General features: G+C 43.2%; 1 protein-coding gene across 1 annotated transcript; it reads left to right on the top strand.

Annotated features, from left to right (window-relative positions):
• Nucleotides 1-1,330: 1,330 nt before the first annotated feature.
• LOC111536284 (acyl-coenzyme A thioesterase 9, mitochondrial) lies at nt 1,331-16,872 on the top strand (the record flags this gene model as incomplete). The annotated part of the gene is made up of 7 exons (XM_026450147.1): nt 1,331-1,428; nt 3,019-3,045; nt 4,163-4,208; nt 6,681-6,851; nt 7,103-7,140; nt 15,575-15,658; nt 16,346-16,872. Coding segments are annotated over 7 exons (616 nt in total), but the record flags the coding sequence as incomplete, so codon positions are not given.
• Nucleotides 16,873-18,384: the final 1,512 nt, after the last annotated feature.

Raw genomic sequence — 18,384 nt, 5'->3', positions numbered from 1 at the left:
GAGTGACAGTATCTGGGGTTCTGGTTTTTTTTTTTTGTTTTTGAGACAGGGTCTCGCTCTGTCGCCCAGGCTGGAGTGTAGTGGCATGTTCTCAGCTCACTGCAACCTCCATCTCCTGGGTTCAAGCGATTCTCCTGCCTCAGCCTCACAAGTAGCTGGGATTACAGGTGCCTGCCACCACGCCCAGCTAATTTTTGGATTTTCAGTATAAACAGGGTTTCACCATGTTGGCCAGGCTGGTCTCGAACTCCTGACATCAAGTGATCTGCCTACCTTGGCCTCCCAAAGTACTGGGATTACAGGTGTGATCTACCACGCCTGGCCTGCAGGGTTCTTGACCTATTCAGAGCCTTGCCCTCTTCAACTGTGCTCTCACAGATCCGTTTATTAATCTGTGATGTTGCCTGTGTGCTACCCCTGACATAATATTGTGTAATTAGGAGTCAACACTTAAGCAATAATGAACCAAAATCAGCTTATTTTGGAGAGTAGGTTAGGCACATTTAGTTAGACAGCTTTTATTTTGTGTTTTTTTGAAGTAGGGTCTCACTTTGTTGCCTAGGCTGGAGTGCAGTGGTGCAATCTTGGCTCACTGCAGCCTCGACCTCCTGGGTTCAAGTGATCCTCCCCCCTGAGCCTCTTGAGTAGCTGGGATCACAGGTGCATGCCACCACACCTGGCTAATTTTTGTATTTTTTTTGTAGAGATGGGGTTTTGCCATGTTGCCGAGGCTGGTCTTGAACTCCTGGGCTCAACCTGTCTACCTGCCTCAGCCTCCCAAAGTGCTGGGATTACAGGCCTGTGCCACCGTGGCCAGTAGATAGCTTTTATTTTATTGTGTTGGGACTCTAGAAAATTTCTGCATAAGTTAAATAAACACTTTCTTTGCATCTGGAAAGGGCTAATTCAGTGTTCAAAGTTTACTTTATAATTGGGTTTATCTTATTTATTGAGGAGATATGGTGCGATAATAAAGAACAGAATAAATTGTTCATAATGAGTTTGCTCAGTTGTTTACCAAATCGATTATAGACTTCTGAAACTAATAAAATAGACTAATAATAAATTCATTAAACCTAGTTGCCATCTTTTATTTATTTTTTAGATAATTACCTAATTGGTCTCTGCTCTCAAGAAATGTTTAGTAGGAGAAATGATTTATGGAATAGCCTCATGAAAACATACATACACTTGTGAAACAACTACAGACTCCTGCGAGACAATATATACTAAGGGTGGTATGGCCAGATACTCTGGGAGGAGGGTAGGTCTTTGAGGTTGCCAGGGAAGAAGCCGTGGAACCTACTCTGTGTTTTATCTTGTTTTATAGGCTTTGTGCCTTGGGCAAGGGGCAGCTTACTCCTGGAAGAGGACTGACTCAAGGACCCCAGAACCCCAAGAAACAGGGAATCTTCCACATTCATGAAGGCAAGCATGGTGTCTATGTTTTATGTCTATGTGGTGAAAAACCTTGTTTTACTTTTCTTTGAAAGGTATATAGAAATGTAGTTTAGAGCAAATGAGGCATATTAATGGTAGATCTTTCATAAACATTTCATTGACAAAATGACCAGGATAGCTGCATAATATTAATAGCTTCAGGTAGAAGTCACATTCAGATTTTGAACTATTGTTCTTGGGAGCCTTGAGGACTGAGCTCTTTTAGTTAAGCGATTTCCACTTGTGTGTAGGTTCTGAAGGCATGGGAAAAGAGAGATGGGCCCATTAGTTGTACCGAGTAAGCACTCCTAGTCCATGGTTATGTTCGAGGGATCCTGTTAGTCCATGCTTAATTAAAGTTAATTTCAATTACCAATATGATATGCAAACTGTGGATTGTCTTTATTAAACTAGGAGTATTCATTATAATTAAAATTGTGGCTTCTTTAAAGGGTCCAAATAAATTTATATTATGTGTGTATATAAATATATATGTAAATAAAATTTTAAATTTTTTCCTTCTTGGCCCTCAGTACTTGCCTCTTTTCTTACACTGACTAAGCTAGCAGTAATTATTTTATGTCAGTGAGCATCAGTAGTCCATATCCTGTTTGAGGTACTTTCTATCCATTCTCTTTTTTTTTGTTTTTTTTTTTGAGATGCAGTCTTGCTCTGTCGCCCAGGCTGGAGTGCAGTGGCAGGATCTCGGCTCACTGCAACCTCTGTCTCCCAGATTCAAGTGATTCTCCTGCCTCAGCCTCCCGAGTAGCTGGGATTACAGGCATGCTACACCACGCCCAACTAATTTTTGTATTTTTTAGGAGAGACAGAGTTTCGCCATGTTGGCCAGGCTGGTCTCAAACTCCTGGCCTCAAGTGATCCGCCTGTCTTGGCCTCCCAAAGTGCTGGGATTACAGGTGTGAGCCACTGTGCCTGGCCTGTTAATTTTTTTTTTTTTTTTTTGAGATGAAGCCTCACTCTGTTGCCCAGGCTGGAGTGCAGTGGCGTGATCTTGGCTCACTGCAGCCTCCGCCTCCCAGGTTCAAGCAGTTCTCTGCCTTAGCCTCCTGAGTACCTGGGATTACAGGCGCCCACCACGCCAGGCTAATTTTTGTATTTTTAATAGAGTCGCGGTTTCACCATCTTGGCCAGGCTGGTCTTGAAGTCCTGACCTCATGATTCACCCGCTTCGGCCCTGTCCATTCTTTTATTCAAGGCACTTAGGAGGAAAAAATCAGAAATAAGACTAAATTACTAACGGTTGTTGTTTGCAGTTCTGTAACATTTAATTGTAATTATACACCAAACTTAAGGTGTATCCATAATTGTTTGATAGAAAAATCAACCATTTTTTCATGAAAGTTAAAATGCATGTTAATATTAATCATATTTGGTTTTGATCACTTAGTTATTGAAGGACTGAGGATTGCTATAGTTAATTTCCTATAACTGGAATATGTATTTTGAAGTGCTAGGAAAAACACATGAACTCAACACAGTATTTGAAATACTATAGATTTATCTTTTAGTTTCAAATTATTGCTGGTTCTCTAATTGATTTTCCCTTTATTCATATAGCATGTTCACCTATACATGTGAATCATGGTGTGTGTGGTAATTAGTATCAGCTTTTCTTTTAAGAGCTTAAATTTTGTAAGCACTAATATACGCTTGCACTTCTGGGCAGTGGCATTAACTAAAATTGCATTCTTTGCCTTAGCTTGATGTAAGTCTTTGCTTCGTTTTTCTGGCTTAAACTTTTCTAACAACTAGGAGACTATAAATATATAGAAATTATAATGAGACTCAGATTTGGATATTAGTATTAGTCTCTGAACTAAGTAATTTGATCTAATACTGCATATAAGAAGATAGATGGGGGCCAGGCACGGTGGCTCACACCTGTAATCCCAGCACTTTGGGAGGCCGAGGCAGGTGGATCACCTGAAGTCAGGAGTTCAAGACCAGCCTGACTAACATAGTGAAACCCCATCTCTACTAAAAATACAAAATTAGCCGGGCATGGTGGTGCCTGCCTGTAATCCCAGCTAATTGGGAGGCTGAGGTAGGAGGATCACTTGAACCCGGGAGGCAGAGGTTGCAGTGAGAGGAGATCATGCTATTGCACTCCAGGCTGGGCAACAAGAGTGAAACTCCGTCTCAAACAAAACAAAACAAAACTACAAAAATTAGCCGGGTGTGGTGGCATAGCACCTGTAATCCCAGCTACTGGGGTGACTGAGGCAGGAGAATCACCTGAACCCAGGAGGTGGAGGTTGCAGTGAGCCGAGATTGTGCCACTGAACTCCAGCCTGAGTGACAGAGCGAGACTCTGTCTCAAAAAAAAAAAAAAAAACAAAAAAGAAGATAGGTGGGAATCCTGTTCATATCTCCATTATAATGGTTCTTATTGGCTAACACTGATACAGCCCCATTAAATGAATAATTGAAGTTATTCTTTTTTGTTTGTTTATATAAACCCTGTGATTGGCATAAAGGTATTCATTTGTGCACTAAAGAGACAGTATAGTTCTTTCAGGTTTTTAGGGAGCAGAGGCTTGATCCTGTCCCTGAGCTGTTTCTTGTGGCATTAAATGGAAATCTATGGATCTTTAAATCTTTTGAGTGCATGAATTGCTTTTCATAGTTCTTGAGCTCATTGCCATAATCCATTTCTCATATTTCTTTGTTTCATGGAATGACCTCTTTATTTCTGTTTCAGTTCGAGATAAGTTGCGGGAGATAGTAGGAGCATCCACAAACTGGAGGTATGCATCTTTGTTTTCATTCGTTCTTTTCATCCCCAACATATTATACTAGGCTGTATTTAGGCTCAGTTGATGGTCTCCCAGTGGGGATGGGGAGCCCTGTGTTCAGAGATAGGTTGAGAAGGATTTTGCTTGGGGGAGAAGGTCAACATTTCGACATGCTCATCAGATGACACCTCATTGTCATGAAAGAAGGTGATTTACCTATATTCTGCATTTTCAAAGTGCATTTAGGTATATTACCTCACTGATGCTCATAACAAAACTTGTGACGTGCTTATGACATATGTTCCTGTTCCTTTTCTACACACAAAACTGAAACTCAGAGATTGAATGATTAAATATCAGGGTTTGGGACTTGAACCCAAGTCTCTTAGTTTCTCTGTTTCATGCAACTTGAATCCTTTATTGCTTCTTGTCAGTTCAAAATTAGGCCTCCCATATTGTCTTTATCTTTCTCACAATATTTCCTTGTTGTAAAATAGGATCGTATCCCTCTTGGTTTACAGAATTTTGAGGCTAAAATGAGATAGAAAAAACACGAGTAATCACTAGATATATAATAATCTATCGTTGGTATAGAAATTAATGACTTATTTTTAAATTCTTTATATGAAAAATTTCAATTTACTAAAAGGTAGAAAGAATGAATACCTGTGTACCCACCACCTGGATTTGATACTTATTAATATTTTGCCAAATTTCCCAATGTACACATACGCCTGAACCATTTCTAAATAAATTATAGATACCACGACACTTCAGCGTGTATCTCCAGTAAATATTTTATAAACCAGCCTTCGCTCATCTCCAGCAAATGAGGCATTCTCTCATGTAATCAAATTGACAGCAATTCCTTGCTAGTATATGAGTCATCCATAGTCATATTTCCTTAACTGTTACCATTTTTTAAAAATAGATTACTCCTTTTAACAAAAATGTTTTTATAGCTGTTTAAAAAACATCAAGATCCAATAAAGGATTGCATGTTGCATCTGGTGGTTATGACTCTTTGGTCTCCCCTAATCTAGAGTAATGGACAGTCATCCTTCCCCCATTCTTCCCCCACGAGCTTGACTTTAAGGAGGCCAAGCCATTTGTCTTGAGAATGTTCCGCATTCTGGATTTACTGGTGTCATTTAACTCATTCCTTTATCTCCTGTATTTTTTGAAGGGTAAACATTTCTGAAAATAATACTTTATAGTTAAGCTTAGAAAGACATCTTAGCTAATGTTCTTATCAACATTGTCGTTCCGTATCCCCTTGTCTCTCTTTTCTCTTCCACCTTAATCTTCTCTTCTTTTTCTTCCCTTTCTGTCTCCTTTTCATGTTCTGTTCTTCTTTACCTTTTGTTCTGCCTTCCATACTTCCTTTGGATATAGTCCATTTTCCCTCCTCTGTCTCTCTTTCCTGAAATTGAAGGCAGAGAGAGAGAGAGAACTGGGGCTCAAAGAATCCGAGAACTGTCAGGTGAGAAATGGGAATATAAAGTAGAGTGGCCAACACATTCTTTAGCGTATATATTTATATATATGCTATTGTGTCCATGTCTCTGAATTTTTAATTTAATTTCAAATATTCTAGTCTTTGAGTAAACTTTTTGATAAGGGTGAATATATGGCTCATTTGGGTATACCTATGTCACTTTTAAGTTTTTTTTTTTTTTTTTTTTTTTTGAGACAGTCTTGCTCTGTTGCCCAGCCTGGAGTGCAGTGGTGTGATCTTGGCTCACTGCAACCTTTGCCTCCTGCGTTCAAGCAATTCTCCTGCCTCAGCCTCCCAAGTAGCTGGGATTACAGGTGCCCACCACCACGCCTGGCTAATTTTTTGTATTTTTAGTAGAGATGGAGTTTTGCCATGTTGGCCAGGCTGGTCTCGAACCCCTGACCTCAGGTGATCCACCTCTCTCGGCCTCCCAAAGTGCTGGGATTACAGGCGTGAGCCACAGCACCTGGCCTTAAGTATGTTTTTCTTTTTTTTTTGAGACAGAGTCTTGCTCTGTCGCTCAGGCTGGAGTGCAGTGGCTCAGTCTCGGCTCACTGCAAGCCTCGCCTCCTGGGTTCACGCCATTCTCCTGCCTCAGCCTCCCGAGTAGCCGGGACTACAGGCGCCCGCCACCACGCCCGGCTAATTTTTTGGTATTTTTTAGTAGAGACGGGGTTTCACCGCGTTAGCCGGGATGGTCTCGATCTCCTGACCTCGTGATCTGCCCGCCTTGGTCTCCCAAAGTGCTGGGATTACAGGCATGAGCCACCGCGCCCAGCCTAAGTATGTTTTTAAGCTTGAGAAATGATACCGGAAATGATCAATTTCACCAAGTGGTGGGTGGGAAGGGAGGAAAGGAAGAGAAGGTGAAAGCAGGCCCAGACCTTCTTTTTCCTCCTTTGATGGTATCTTACTGGCCTGTGTACCACTAGAATTGTGGGCTAGCACTGCTCTTGTTTTATGAATCCTGCATCCTTTCTTCTCAGAGACCATGTGAAGGCAATGGAAGAAAGGAAGTTACTTCATAGTTTCTTGGCTAAATCACAGGATGAACTGCCTCCTAGGAGAATGAAGGACAGTTACATTGAAGTTCTCTTGCCTTTGGGCAGTGAGCCTGAATTACGAGAGAAATATTTGACTGTTCAAAACACCGTAAGGTAACACAGTGCTGTTTTTATGTATTTGTTTTTATTTCCTTGTTTTATAACAATGTTGAAATACAATTCACACACCATACAATTCACTTGTTTAAAGTGTACAATTCTATGGTCTTGATACATTTAGAGAGTTGTGCATCCATCACTACAATCGATTTTGGAACATTTTCATCACCCTGAAGTATGTTATTTATTTTTAAAAGGAGACCAACATGATTTGCATTTAATTCACCGTTTGCTTTATTTCACAGATTTGGCAGGATTCTTGAGGATCTTGACAGCTTGGGAGGTACTGGTATTATTTTAGTCTTTCTAATAGATACCTACAGATATACATTGAATTCTGTGACTAGAAAGGGCTCTTTTATTCTTTAACCTGCACAGATGCTGATATTCTAAAGTGCAAAAAAAAAGAAGGACATCGGCCAGGTGTGGTGGGTCATACCTGTAATCCCAGCACTTTGGGAGGCTGAGGCGGGCGGATCACTTGAGGTTGGGAGTTCAAGACCAGCCTGACCAACATGGATAAACCCTATCTCTACTAAAAATACAAAATTAGCCAGTTGTGGTGGTGGGCGCCATAATCCCAGCTACTTGGAAGGCTGAGGCAAGAGAATCACTTGAACCTGGGAGGCAGAGGTTGCGATGAGCCGAGGTCGTGCCATTGCACTCCAGCCTGGGTAACAAGAGTGAAACTCTGTCTCCAAAAAAAATGTAGATTCCTATTTAATGGAGGTATAGCCTGAATAATCTTTCTTACTAGTAACTTAAAAAAAAAAGTCTTGGCCGGGCGCGGTGGCTCAAGCCTGTAATCCCAGCACTTTGGGAGGCCGAGACGGGCGGATCACGAGGTCAGGAGATGGAGACCATCTTGGTTAACACGGTGAAACCCCGTCTCTACTAAAAACTACAAAAAACTAGCCGGGCGCGGTGGCGGGCGCCTGTAGTCCCAGCTACTCCGGAGGCTGAGGCAGGAGAATGGCGGGAACCCGGGAGGCGGAGCTTGCAGTGAGCTGAGATCTGGCCACTGCACTCCAGCCTGGGTGGCAGAGCAAGACTCCGTCTCAAAAAAAAAAAAAAAAAAAAGTCTTAAACTTACAGAAAAGTTGCAAATACAGTATAAAGAATTTTTCTGTGGCCAGGCACGGTGGCTCATGCCTGTAATCCCAGCACTTTGAGAGGCTGAGGTGGGCAGACCACGAGGTCAGGAGATTGAGACCATCCTGGCTAACATGGTGAAACTCTGTCTGTACTAAAAATACAAAAAATTAGCCGGGCGTGGTGGCATGCACCTGTAGTCCCAGCTACTCGGGAGGCTGAGGCGGGAGAATCACTTGAACCTGGGAGGTGGAGGTTGCAGTGAGCTGAGATCACGCCACTGCACTGTAGCCTGGGCAACAGAGTGAGACTCCGTCTCAAAAAAAAAAAAAATTTCTTTGTCCCTGAATTATGTGAGAATAAGTCACTGAGATGATGCCACATCACCCCCAAATATTTGAATATGTCTTTCCTACAAACAAGGACATTCTTCTCCATAACTACAAACAGCCATAAAAAGATCAGGAAATTAACACTGGTGTGTCATACTGTCTAATCCTCAGGTCCCATTCAACTTTTGCCAGTGGTCCTTCATAGCAGAAGGATCCAGTTCTGAATCATATGTTGATTTAATTGTCATGTCAGGACTAGTTCCTTAATCTTTCTTTGACTTTCGTGACTTTGACATGATTCTTTTGTGTATTGTCCCTCAATTTGGGTCTGCGTGGTGCTTCCTCATGATTAGCTTTGGATTATACATCTCTGGCAGGAATGTCACAGAAGGGATGCTCTGCTCTTGTTGCATCCTATCAAGTGGTACATGGTTTGGTTTCTCGTTACTGATGATATCAGCTTTGCTTACTGGATGGCGATGATGTCTGCCACTCTTCTTCACTGTAAAGTTACTCTTTTCTTCTTCGTAATTAATAAGTACCTTATGTGGGGGAGGGGGCAGGTAACTTTGAGATCTTCATCAGACTTTCAATTCATTATTTTTAAATCAGTATGGACTCAGGAATTCCTATGTTACTGAATGGACTGTAATATGTTACTATCATCTATTTGATGCCCAAATTGTCCCAGGAGTGTCCCAGTCCCTTCAGGCTAGCTTCTGTGTGGTTTTCTTTGATGCGTCCCCATTATTCTTTGAGTACTTTCTCACTTTCTGGCACAATAAGATATTCTAGGCTCATCTTGTACTTTTCCCTGCCCGAATCCTAGAATCACCCACATCTTCAAGGAGCCCTTTTTTGAAATGGAGAATGATACTTTGAAGTGGAGGATGATATTTTGAAGTGGAGGATGATATTTTGAAGTGGAGGATGATATTTTGAAGTGGAGGATGATATTTTGAAATGGAGAATGATATTTTGAAATGGAGAATGATATTTTGAAATGGAGGATGATATTTTGAAATGGAGATATGTGCGTTGGGAGTGGTCATTGCTCCTGGATATCACTGCTCCCATACCCTCTTAGCGGAGGAGCTGGGAAATACATGTGCATATACATACATATATGTTATTTCTAAATCTTTGTACAGATGTATGTATGAAAACCATGGGATTGCACTGATAGCTCCAATTCCAGTTCAGCCACCACGGGGTTCATTCTCATTTCCTTCCTTTCCATATTTGTATTCCCTTCTCCAGCTGGCTCCATTCTCCTTAATATATTGACTTATTTAATCAGTTCCCCTGTATGTGACCAGTTTCCTATGGCTGCCACCCTCATGCATCACGGATGCTCCCCTCACCTCACCTGGGCTCTGGTACCCCACACCAGGTCCCCCTCCGCAGGCTCACCCTCTTCACTGTGCTCAAGCTGTGACATGCTCTGCCATCACTCTTGCAGCCCCTCTGCAAGGATGTCTTCCTTACCCTGCTCAGATGCCAGCCCCCTATTCTAGGCTACCTTACTTGCTCCCACCTTATGATATTTGGGCTGAATGGTTGGGAAAGGGTCTGAAGAAAGGTTCTAATATATTTTTTAAAAAACGATTAAACTATTTTTTAAATAGAGATGGGGTCTCCCTGTGTTGCCCAGGTTTTTCTTGAACTCCTGGGCTCAAAGGATCCTCTTTTCTCAGCCTCCCAAAGTTCTGGGATTACAGGTGTGAGCCGCCGTGCCTGGCCTTTTTTTTTTCTTTTTCTTTTTTTTTTTTTTTGAGACAGAGTCTCACACTTGTTGCCCAGCCTAGAGTGCAGTGGTCTGATCTTGGCTCACTGCAACCTCCGCCTCCTGGGTTCAAGCGATTCTCCTGCCTCAACCTCCTGAATAGCTGGGATTACAGGTGCCCGCCATCACATCTGGCTAATTTTTGTATTTTTAGTAGAGACAGGGTTTCACCATGTTGGCCAGTCTGGTCTTGAACTCCTGACCTCGGGTGATCTGCATGCCTCAGCCTCCCAAAGTGCTGGGATTGCAGCTGTGAGCCACCACGCCTGGCTCTGACTTTTAAAATATAGATATAAGCTTGTTGTTAAGCTTACACCTAGCAACTACTTTTCTCTAGATTAAATGAACCCAGTTAAAAATTCATGGCTGGGCACAGTGGCTCACACCTATAATCCTTGCACTTTGGGAGATCGAGGCAGGAGGATCACTTGAGGCCAAGACTTTGAGACCAGCCTGGGAAACAGTGAGTCCCCATCTCTACGAAAACCAAAAAACTAGCTGGGTGTGGTGGCATGCACTAGTAGTTCCAGCTACTCAGGAGACTGAGGCAGGAGGGTTGCTTCAGCCCAGGAAGTCGAGGCTGCAGTGAACTGTGGTGACAACACTGCACTACATCCTGGTTGACTTTGGTTTGCTTAGGTGTCCTTATATACACAAACTCCCCTGCCACCACTACCCTCTTTCTTGCTCATTAACTGCTATTGATGGCCAGTCTCTCTCTTTTTTTTTTTTTTTTGAGACGGAGTCTCGCTCTGTCCCCCAGGCTGGAGTGCAGTGGCACGATCGCGGCTCACTGCAAGCTCTGCCTCCCGGGTTCACGCCATTTTCCTGCCTCAGCCTCCTGAGTAGCTGGGACTACAGGTGCTCGCCACCGCCCCCGGCTAATTTTTTGTATTTTTAGTAGAGACGGGGTTTCACCGTGGTCTCGATCTCCTGACCTCGTGATCCGCCTGCCTTGGCCTCCCAAAGTGCTGGAATTGCAGGCGTGAGCCACTGCACCCGGCCTGGTCAGTCTCTTTAACCTGTTCACTTGATTCTATTCCTTCTATTTCTTCAAGGAACTGCCTTATCACTTAGCTTTCTCCATCATTTCCTGAGCCTTTTCTCAACTTCACTTTTCCCTCAAGTTATAAACATATTCAAGCTTCTTTCATCTTAAAATGAAAAATAGGCTGGGCAGGGTGGATCATGCCTGTAATCCCAGCACACTTGAGGCCAGGAGTTCGAGACCAGCCTGGACAACATGGTGAAACCACATCTCTACTAAAACTACAAAAAGTAGCCGGGCGTGGTGGTGCTTGCCTGTAATCCTAGCTACTCGGGAGGCTGAGGTACGAGAATTGCTTAAACCTGGGAGGCGGAGGTTGCAGTGAGCTGAGATTGTGCCACTGTACTTCAGCCTGGACAACAGAGCGAGACTCTGTCTCAAAAACACAAAAATTAGCCAGGTATAGTGGCGTGTGCCTGTAGTCCCAGCTACTCAGGAGGTTGAGGCAGGAGAATGGCTTGAACACAGGAGGTAGAGGCTGCAGTGAACTGAGTGCACCACTGCACTCCAGCCTGGGTGACAGAGTGAGACTCTGTCTCAAAAAAAAAAAAAAAAAAATAAAAAATACTTTTTTCTTATAACACCTCACACTTTCTTTCCTTACTTCATAGCTCACTTTCTGAAAAGAACTGGGAAAATCGCCTGCTCTCATTGCCTCTGTATGCTAACTTCCTGTTGTTAAATATTTGCCGGTCTGCTGTGTTCTGGCTTCTCCTCCACGCCATTGAAACTGCTCTTGCCAAGCTCGCCATTGGCTCCTTTACTGCACAATTGAATGGATACTTTTCATGGCTGACCTGACCCCTTTGTGGCTTCTTATATCATCCAGCCCACCCTTGGGCTTTGGTGACATTTCTTCTGCTTCTCTGGCTGCTCTTTTGTAGTCCCCTTTGTAGGTTCCTCTTTTTCTGTTGATCCCTTAAATGTAAGTTATCCCCAGGGTTTTGTCTTTTGCTCTTTCAAAAAATGATTGTTTTTTGAATTCATTTTATTTTATTTTGTTTATTTTTTTTTTTTGAGCCGGAGTTTCGCTCTTGTTGCCCAGGCTGGAGTGCAGTGGCGCAATCTCAGCTCACTGCATCCTCCACCTCCCAGGTTCAAGTGATTCTCCTCCCTCAGCCTCCCAAGTAACTGGGATTACAGGCACCCGCCACCACACCCGGGTGATTTTTTGTATCTTTAGTAGGGATGGGGTTTCACCATGTTGGTCAGGCTGGTCTCGAACTCCTGACCTCAGGTGATCCACTTGCCTTGGCCTCCCAAAGTGCTAGGATTACAGGCATGAGCCACCGCGCCCGGCCTTTTGAATTTTATAATTTGTTCATATTAATTAAATTTTAAGGCATTTTAAAATTTAACAATGAAAATAGTTAAATCTTTAAAAATTTTTTATTTAGTTTTTGAGATAGAGTTTCACTCTGTCACCCAGGCTGGAGTGCAGTGGCGTGATCACAGCTCACTGTAGCCTCGACCTCCTGGCTCAAGCAGTCCTCCTGCCTTAGCCTCCTGAGTGGCTGGGACTACGGGTGCACACCACCATGCGGCTAATTGTTTTGATTTTTAGTAGAGACAAAGTCTGCCATGTTGCCCAGGCTGGTCCCAAACTCCTGGACTCAAGGGATCTTCCCACTTCGGCCTCCCAAAGTGAGATTACAGGCGTGAGCCACTGAGCCCAGCACTATTTTTTAAGTTGAGGTTAAAATATAAAATTTACCATCTTTATTTTTTATTTTTTATTTAATTTTTTTGAGACAGAGTCTCGCTCTGTCACCCCCCAGGCTGGAGTGCAGTGGCACCATCTCAGCTCACTGCAACCTCCACCTCTCGAGTTCAAGCAATTCTCCTGTCTCAGCCTTCCGAGTAGCTGGGATTACAGGCATCTGCTACAACGCCTGTCTAATTTTTGTATTTTTAGTAGAGATGGGGTTTCGCCATGTTGGCCAGGCTGGTCTCAAACTCGTGACCTCAGGTGATCCCCCCACCTCGGCCTCCCAAAGTGCTGGGATTACAGGTGTGAGCCACCGCGCCTGGCCCATCTTTATCATTTTTAAGTGTACCGATCAGTGGTAAAAACTACATTTATATTACGTCTCTTCTCTACCCTTCCCTTCTGCCCTTTTTTGGGTTGACATTGCAGATTCTCTATAAACTCATCTACTCCTAGTGTTTCAGTTGCTATTAGTATGCTGAATACTTATGAAGCTACATTTTCTGGCCTGTTTTTCTGAGTTTCAATCAGTTTTTCCTCTTAGCTACTAGATTTATTTTTCTTTTTTAGAGACAGTATCGCTCTGTTGCCCAGACTGTAGTGCAATGGTAAAATCATAGCCTACTGCAACCTTGAACTTGTAGGCTCAAGTGTTCCTTCTGCCTCAGCTTCCTGAGTAACTGGGACTATAGGCACACTACACCATGCCTGGCTAATTTGTTTTGTTTTTTTTTTTGGAATAGGGTCTCACTCTGTCACCCAGGGTGGAGTCCAGTGGTGCGATCACAGCTCACTGTATCCTCCACATCTCGAGCTCAAGCATCCTCCCATCTCAGCCTCTCAAGTAGCTGGGACCACAGGCACATGCCACCATGCCTGACTAATTTTTGTATTTTACTGTACAGACGGGATCTCACCATGTTGTCTGGGCTGGTCTGGAACTTCTGGGCTCAGGTGGTCCATCTACCTCTATCTTCCAAAGTGGTGGGATTACAGGCTTGAGCCACCATGCCTGGCTTAATTTGTAAAGTTTTTTGTAGAGACAGGGGTCTCACTCTGTTGCCCAGGCTGGTCTCAAACTCTGGGCTCACGTGATCCTTCTGCTATGGCCTTCCAAAGCCCTAGGATTACAGGTGTGAACAACTGTGCCCTGCCCAATACCTTCATTTGGATGTGCCATAGGCTCTTCAAATTTAACACATTGAAAATGGCCCATTCTTTTCTTCCTATATTCTCTTTTTATTTTGAGACAGAGCCTTACTCTGTTGTTCAGGCTGGAGTGTAGCAGCATGATCATGGCTAACTACACCCTTGACCTTCTGGGCTCAAGCAATCCTTCCACCTGTCTCCTGAGTAGCTGGGACTACAGGCATGTGCCACCACACCTGTCTAACTTTTGTGTTTTTGGTAGAGATGGAGTCTCTGCTGTGTTGCCTGGGCTGGTCTTGAACTCCTAGGCTCAAGTGATCCTCCTACCTTGGCCTCTCAAAGTGTTGGGATTACGGGCATGAGCCACTGTACCCAGTCTGTGTTCTCTTTTTCAGTGACTAGTACACCATGCTTACCTATCCAAGCTAGAAAACTGAATTTATTCAAGTCTTGTCAGGTTTACCTTCTTCTTAACTCATAGTCTTTTCATTTCTACTCCTGTTGCCATAGGTTGGAGCCATCTGATTTCTTTGCTGGACAAAGGCTTTTAAATGGAGTTTATTGCCTTTAGCCTGTCATTCCCCCAGTGCGTCCTTTAGCAGGTGTATAGATGGAAGGATTTACAGTTACTCAACAAATATTTATTGACCACATATCTTGTCCTGAAAGTTTGTGATACAAATTTGAATGGATCATAGGGGAAGCGGGGAGCCAATCAACATATAATTATACAATTTTTTTTTTTTTTTTAATTTTGAGACCGTCTCACTCTATTGCCAGGCTGGAGTGCGGTGGTGCAATCTCGGCTCACTGCAACCTCTGCCTCCTGGGTTCAAGTGATTCTCCTGCCTCAGCCTCCTGAGTAACTGGGACGCCACCACGCCCGGCTAATTTTTGTATTTTTAGTAGAGACGGGGTTTCACCATGTTGGCCAGGATGGTCTCGATCTCTTGACCTCGTGATCCACCTGCCTCTACCTCCCAAAGTGCTGGGATTACAGGCTGAGCCACCGCGCCCGGCCCAACATATAATTATACAACTTTAAATGAGTTGATATCTGTAAGGTGCATGAACCATGCTTGGCACATATAAATGATTGTTAAAATATGGAAAGTATAGCGATAACCACAGGGTGGCATAGGAGCCAAGGGTGTTATGGGGAAGGAGGGATAACTGAGTGAAATAATTGTTTCCTGATTAATTAGGACAGAGCCAGGAAGAAAACAGGTAGCCAAGTCCTTGTGATTTGTTTCTCTTTCCTGAAGATGTTTGATACTGTCAGACTCATGTGCTGAGTTCTTATTCTAATTTTGGCACTGAGTCTCTGTGGAGTAGTAACAAGCTGCCTGGTGGGTCTGGGCTTGCTTCGGGCTTTGATTTCTTCACCAAATCTTAAAATTGAGGGGGCAGTCAGATTGGAGGATCTCCCAAATCCTTCAATTTATAAAAGTGTTTGGTCCTAGGATAAGATGATCAATGGAATATTGGGGGCTGGGTCTTCAAAACGAGACAAGACTTTTAATGGATTTCAGGGAGTAAATTTGAAATGTTGGGAAATAATTCTGCCTTTTAAAAATTTGGTACACTATTGTTTTCCTGCAGTTCTTACTTGTTACATGCACAACAAAATCCATTCAGCCAAGATGTCTCCTTTATCGATAGTTACAGCCCTGGTGGATAAGATTGGTAAGTGATATCATTTTCTATGCATACTTAGAATTCTTAGTAATTGCAAGATATTATTGAGATTACAGGAAGTCCTCTCCTTTTATGGGAATTTTTTTTTTTCTTTTTGAGATGGAGTTTTGTTCTTGTCACCCAGGCTGGAGTGCAATGGCATGATCTCGGCTCACTGCAACCTTCGCCTCCCAGGTTCAAGCAATCCTCCTGCCTCAGCCTCCCGAGTAGCTGGGATTACAGGCGTGTGCCACCTCGCCCAGCTGAGTTTTGTATTTTTAGTAGAGACGGGATTACACCATGTCGTCCAGGCTGGTCTCAAACTCCTGACCTCAGGTGATCCACCTGCCTTGGCTTCCCAAAGTGCTGGGGTTACAGGCATGAGCCACCGCACCCGGCCCTTTATGGGGAATTTTAATGTACATATGCATATGAAAATGTCTAGAATGCTATATACCAAGATATTTATTATAATTAGGTGGATTTGCATGATTCCAGTTTTATTTTTTATATTCTTTGCTTTTTCTATGTTTTTCAAAAACACATGTAGATTTCTTCTGCGTGTCAAAAAAGTTATTTTAGTTTTGAAGACAAAAAAGAAATGTAGTGGAATTAGCCATAATTTCTAATTGTGCATATTTACAGAACAGAACATTTTTGGTATGATTTAGACTCCGATTAACTTCTGTTTTGCAGATATGTGTAAGAAGAGCTTGAGCCCAGAACAGGACATTAAGTTCAGTGGCCATGTTAGCTGGGTCGGAAAGACATCCATGGAAGTGAAGATGCAAATGTTCCAGGTAAATATGCGCCTGAAGATCGTCCACTGTTTACATAAAACCAGCTAGTCTCCATGCAGGAAAAGCTTATTCACCTATGTACAGGTATGTCACTTACTGCTTCTAGAAAAACAGTTGAAAGCTCATGTCATACGGATGGTGGGTTATTAATATCCTCCTTGTGGACAAAGCCTGAAGTACTATTTGGTGTTTATGTTTAATATTTATTACTTTCTAATCATATACAGCTCCACGTTAAGGTGTTTATTTCTGGTTCGGCCCAGGAGAGTTTCACAGAAGTCTGTGTTATGGTAGGAGTGAATGGAATTGATTACTGTATTCATTTCCCAGGATTGCTGTACAGTTGGCCCTCTGTGTCTGTAGGTTTCACGTCCACAGATTCAACCAACCATGGATTGAAAATGTTTGGGAAAAAAAAAAGAAAAATAATATAAATAAAACACAATACAGTATAACAACTGGTTTAAAAAAAAAAATAGAGATGGGGCTGGGTGCAGTGGCTCACGCCTGTAATCCCACTACTTTGGGAGGCTGAGGTGGGCAGATCACTTGAGGCCAGGAGTTTGAGACCAGCCTGGCCAACATGGTGAAACCCTGTCTCTATTTAAAAAATACAAAAATCAGCCAGGCATGTTGGTGCACGCCTGTAATCCCAGCTACTTAGGAGGCTGAGGGACGAGAACCACTTGAACCCAGGAGGTGGAGGTTGTAGTGAGCCGAGATTATGCCACTGCACTCCAGCCTGGGTGACAGAGTGAGACTCATCTCAAAAAAAGAAAAAAAAATTAAAAATAGAGAAATAGAGATGGAGTTTCGCCATGTTGCCCAGGCTGGTCTTGAACTTCTGGCCTCGTGTGATCCTCCCACCGTAGCCTCCCAAAGTGCTGCGATTACAGGCATGAGCCACCATGGCTGGCCTTCAAACAGCTATTTATATGGCATTTATATTGTATTAGGTATTGTAAGTAATCCAGAGATGATTTAAAGTATACAGGAGGAGGTGCATAGGTTTTATGTAAATACGACACCATCTTATATAGTGGAGTTGAGCATCTGTGGATTTTGGTATTGGCGGGTGGTGGTGGTGAGTTCTCGATTCCAAGGGGCAGCGGTACCACAAAGTGCCATAAACTGGTGGCACAAAACCAGAAAATTTATTGACTCACAGTTTGGAGGCTACTAATCCAAAATCAGGGTGTCAGCAGAGTCATGCTCCCTCTAAAACCTGTAAGAGAGAAACCTTCCTTGTCTGTTTCTTGCTTCTGGTGGTTTGCTGGCAATCCCTGGTGTTCCCTGACTTCCAGCTGTAGCACTTCATTCAGTCTCTGCCTCTGCCATCACATGGTGTTCTCTCGTGTGTCTGTCTCTCTGGTGTCTCTTGTCAGGATGCTGCTAATCATACTGGGTTAAGGGCCCACCCTACTCCAGCATGACCTCATTTTACCTAATTATGTCTGCAACAACCCTATTTCCAAATACAGTCACATTCACAGTTACGGGGGTTAGGATTTCCACGTGTCTTTTTGGGGGACACAATTGGACCCTTAACAGTCATTTGAGCTATTACAGTAGTTAGGAACAGCTCATCTGATGAGTAAAACTCAGAATAGCTATTACAAACAAATGAAGAAATTTGACAAGAAAAAGTACCTGAAAGAGGATAACAACACAGAAATAAAATGATTCAGTGTATGTCCAAGATTTCGTTGTGGAAAACTTATTTAAGAATGATTGGGGCCGGGCGCGGTGGCTCAAGCCTGTAATCCCAGCACTTTGGGAGGCCGAGACGGGCGGATCATGAGGTCAGGAGATCGAGACCATCCTGGCTAACATGGAGAAACCCCCGTCTCTACTAAAAATACAAAAAACTAGCCGGGCGACATGGCGGGCGCCTGTAGTCCCAGCTACTTGGGAGGCTGAGGCAGGAGAATGGCG

The sequence above is a fragment of the Piliocolobus tephrosceles genome, unplaced genomic scaffold (genome assembly GCF_002776525.5).
Source record: "Piliocolobus tephrosceles isolate RC106 unplaced genomic scaffold, ASM277652v3 unscaffolded_13892, whole genome shotgun sequence".
Lineage (NCBI taxonomy): Eukaryota > Metazoa > Chordata > Mammalia > Primates > Cercopithecidae > Piliocolobus > Piliocolobus tephrosceles.
Note: the sequence above shows the minus strand (reverse complement) of the source record. Positions and strands in the feature narration are given on the sequence as shown.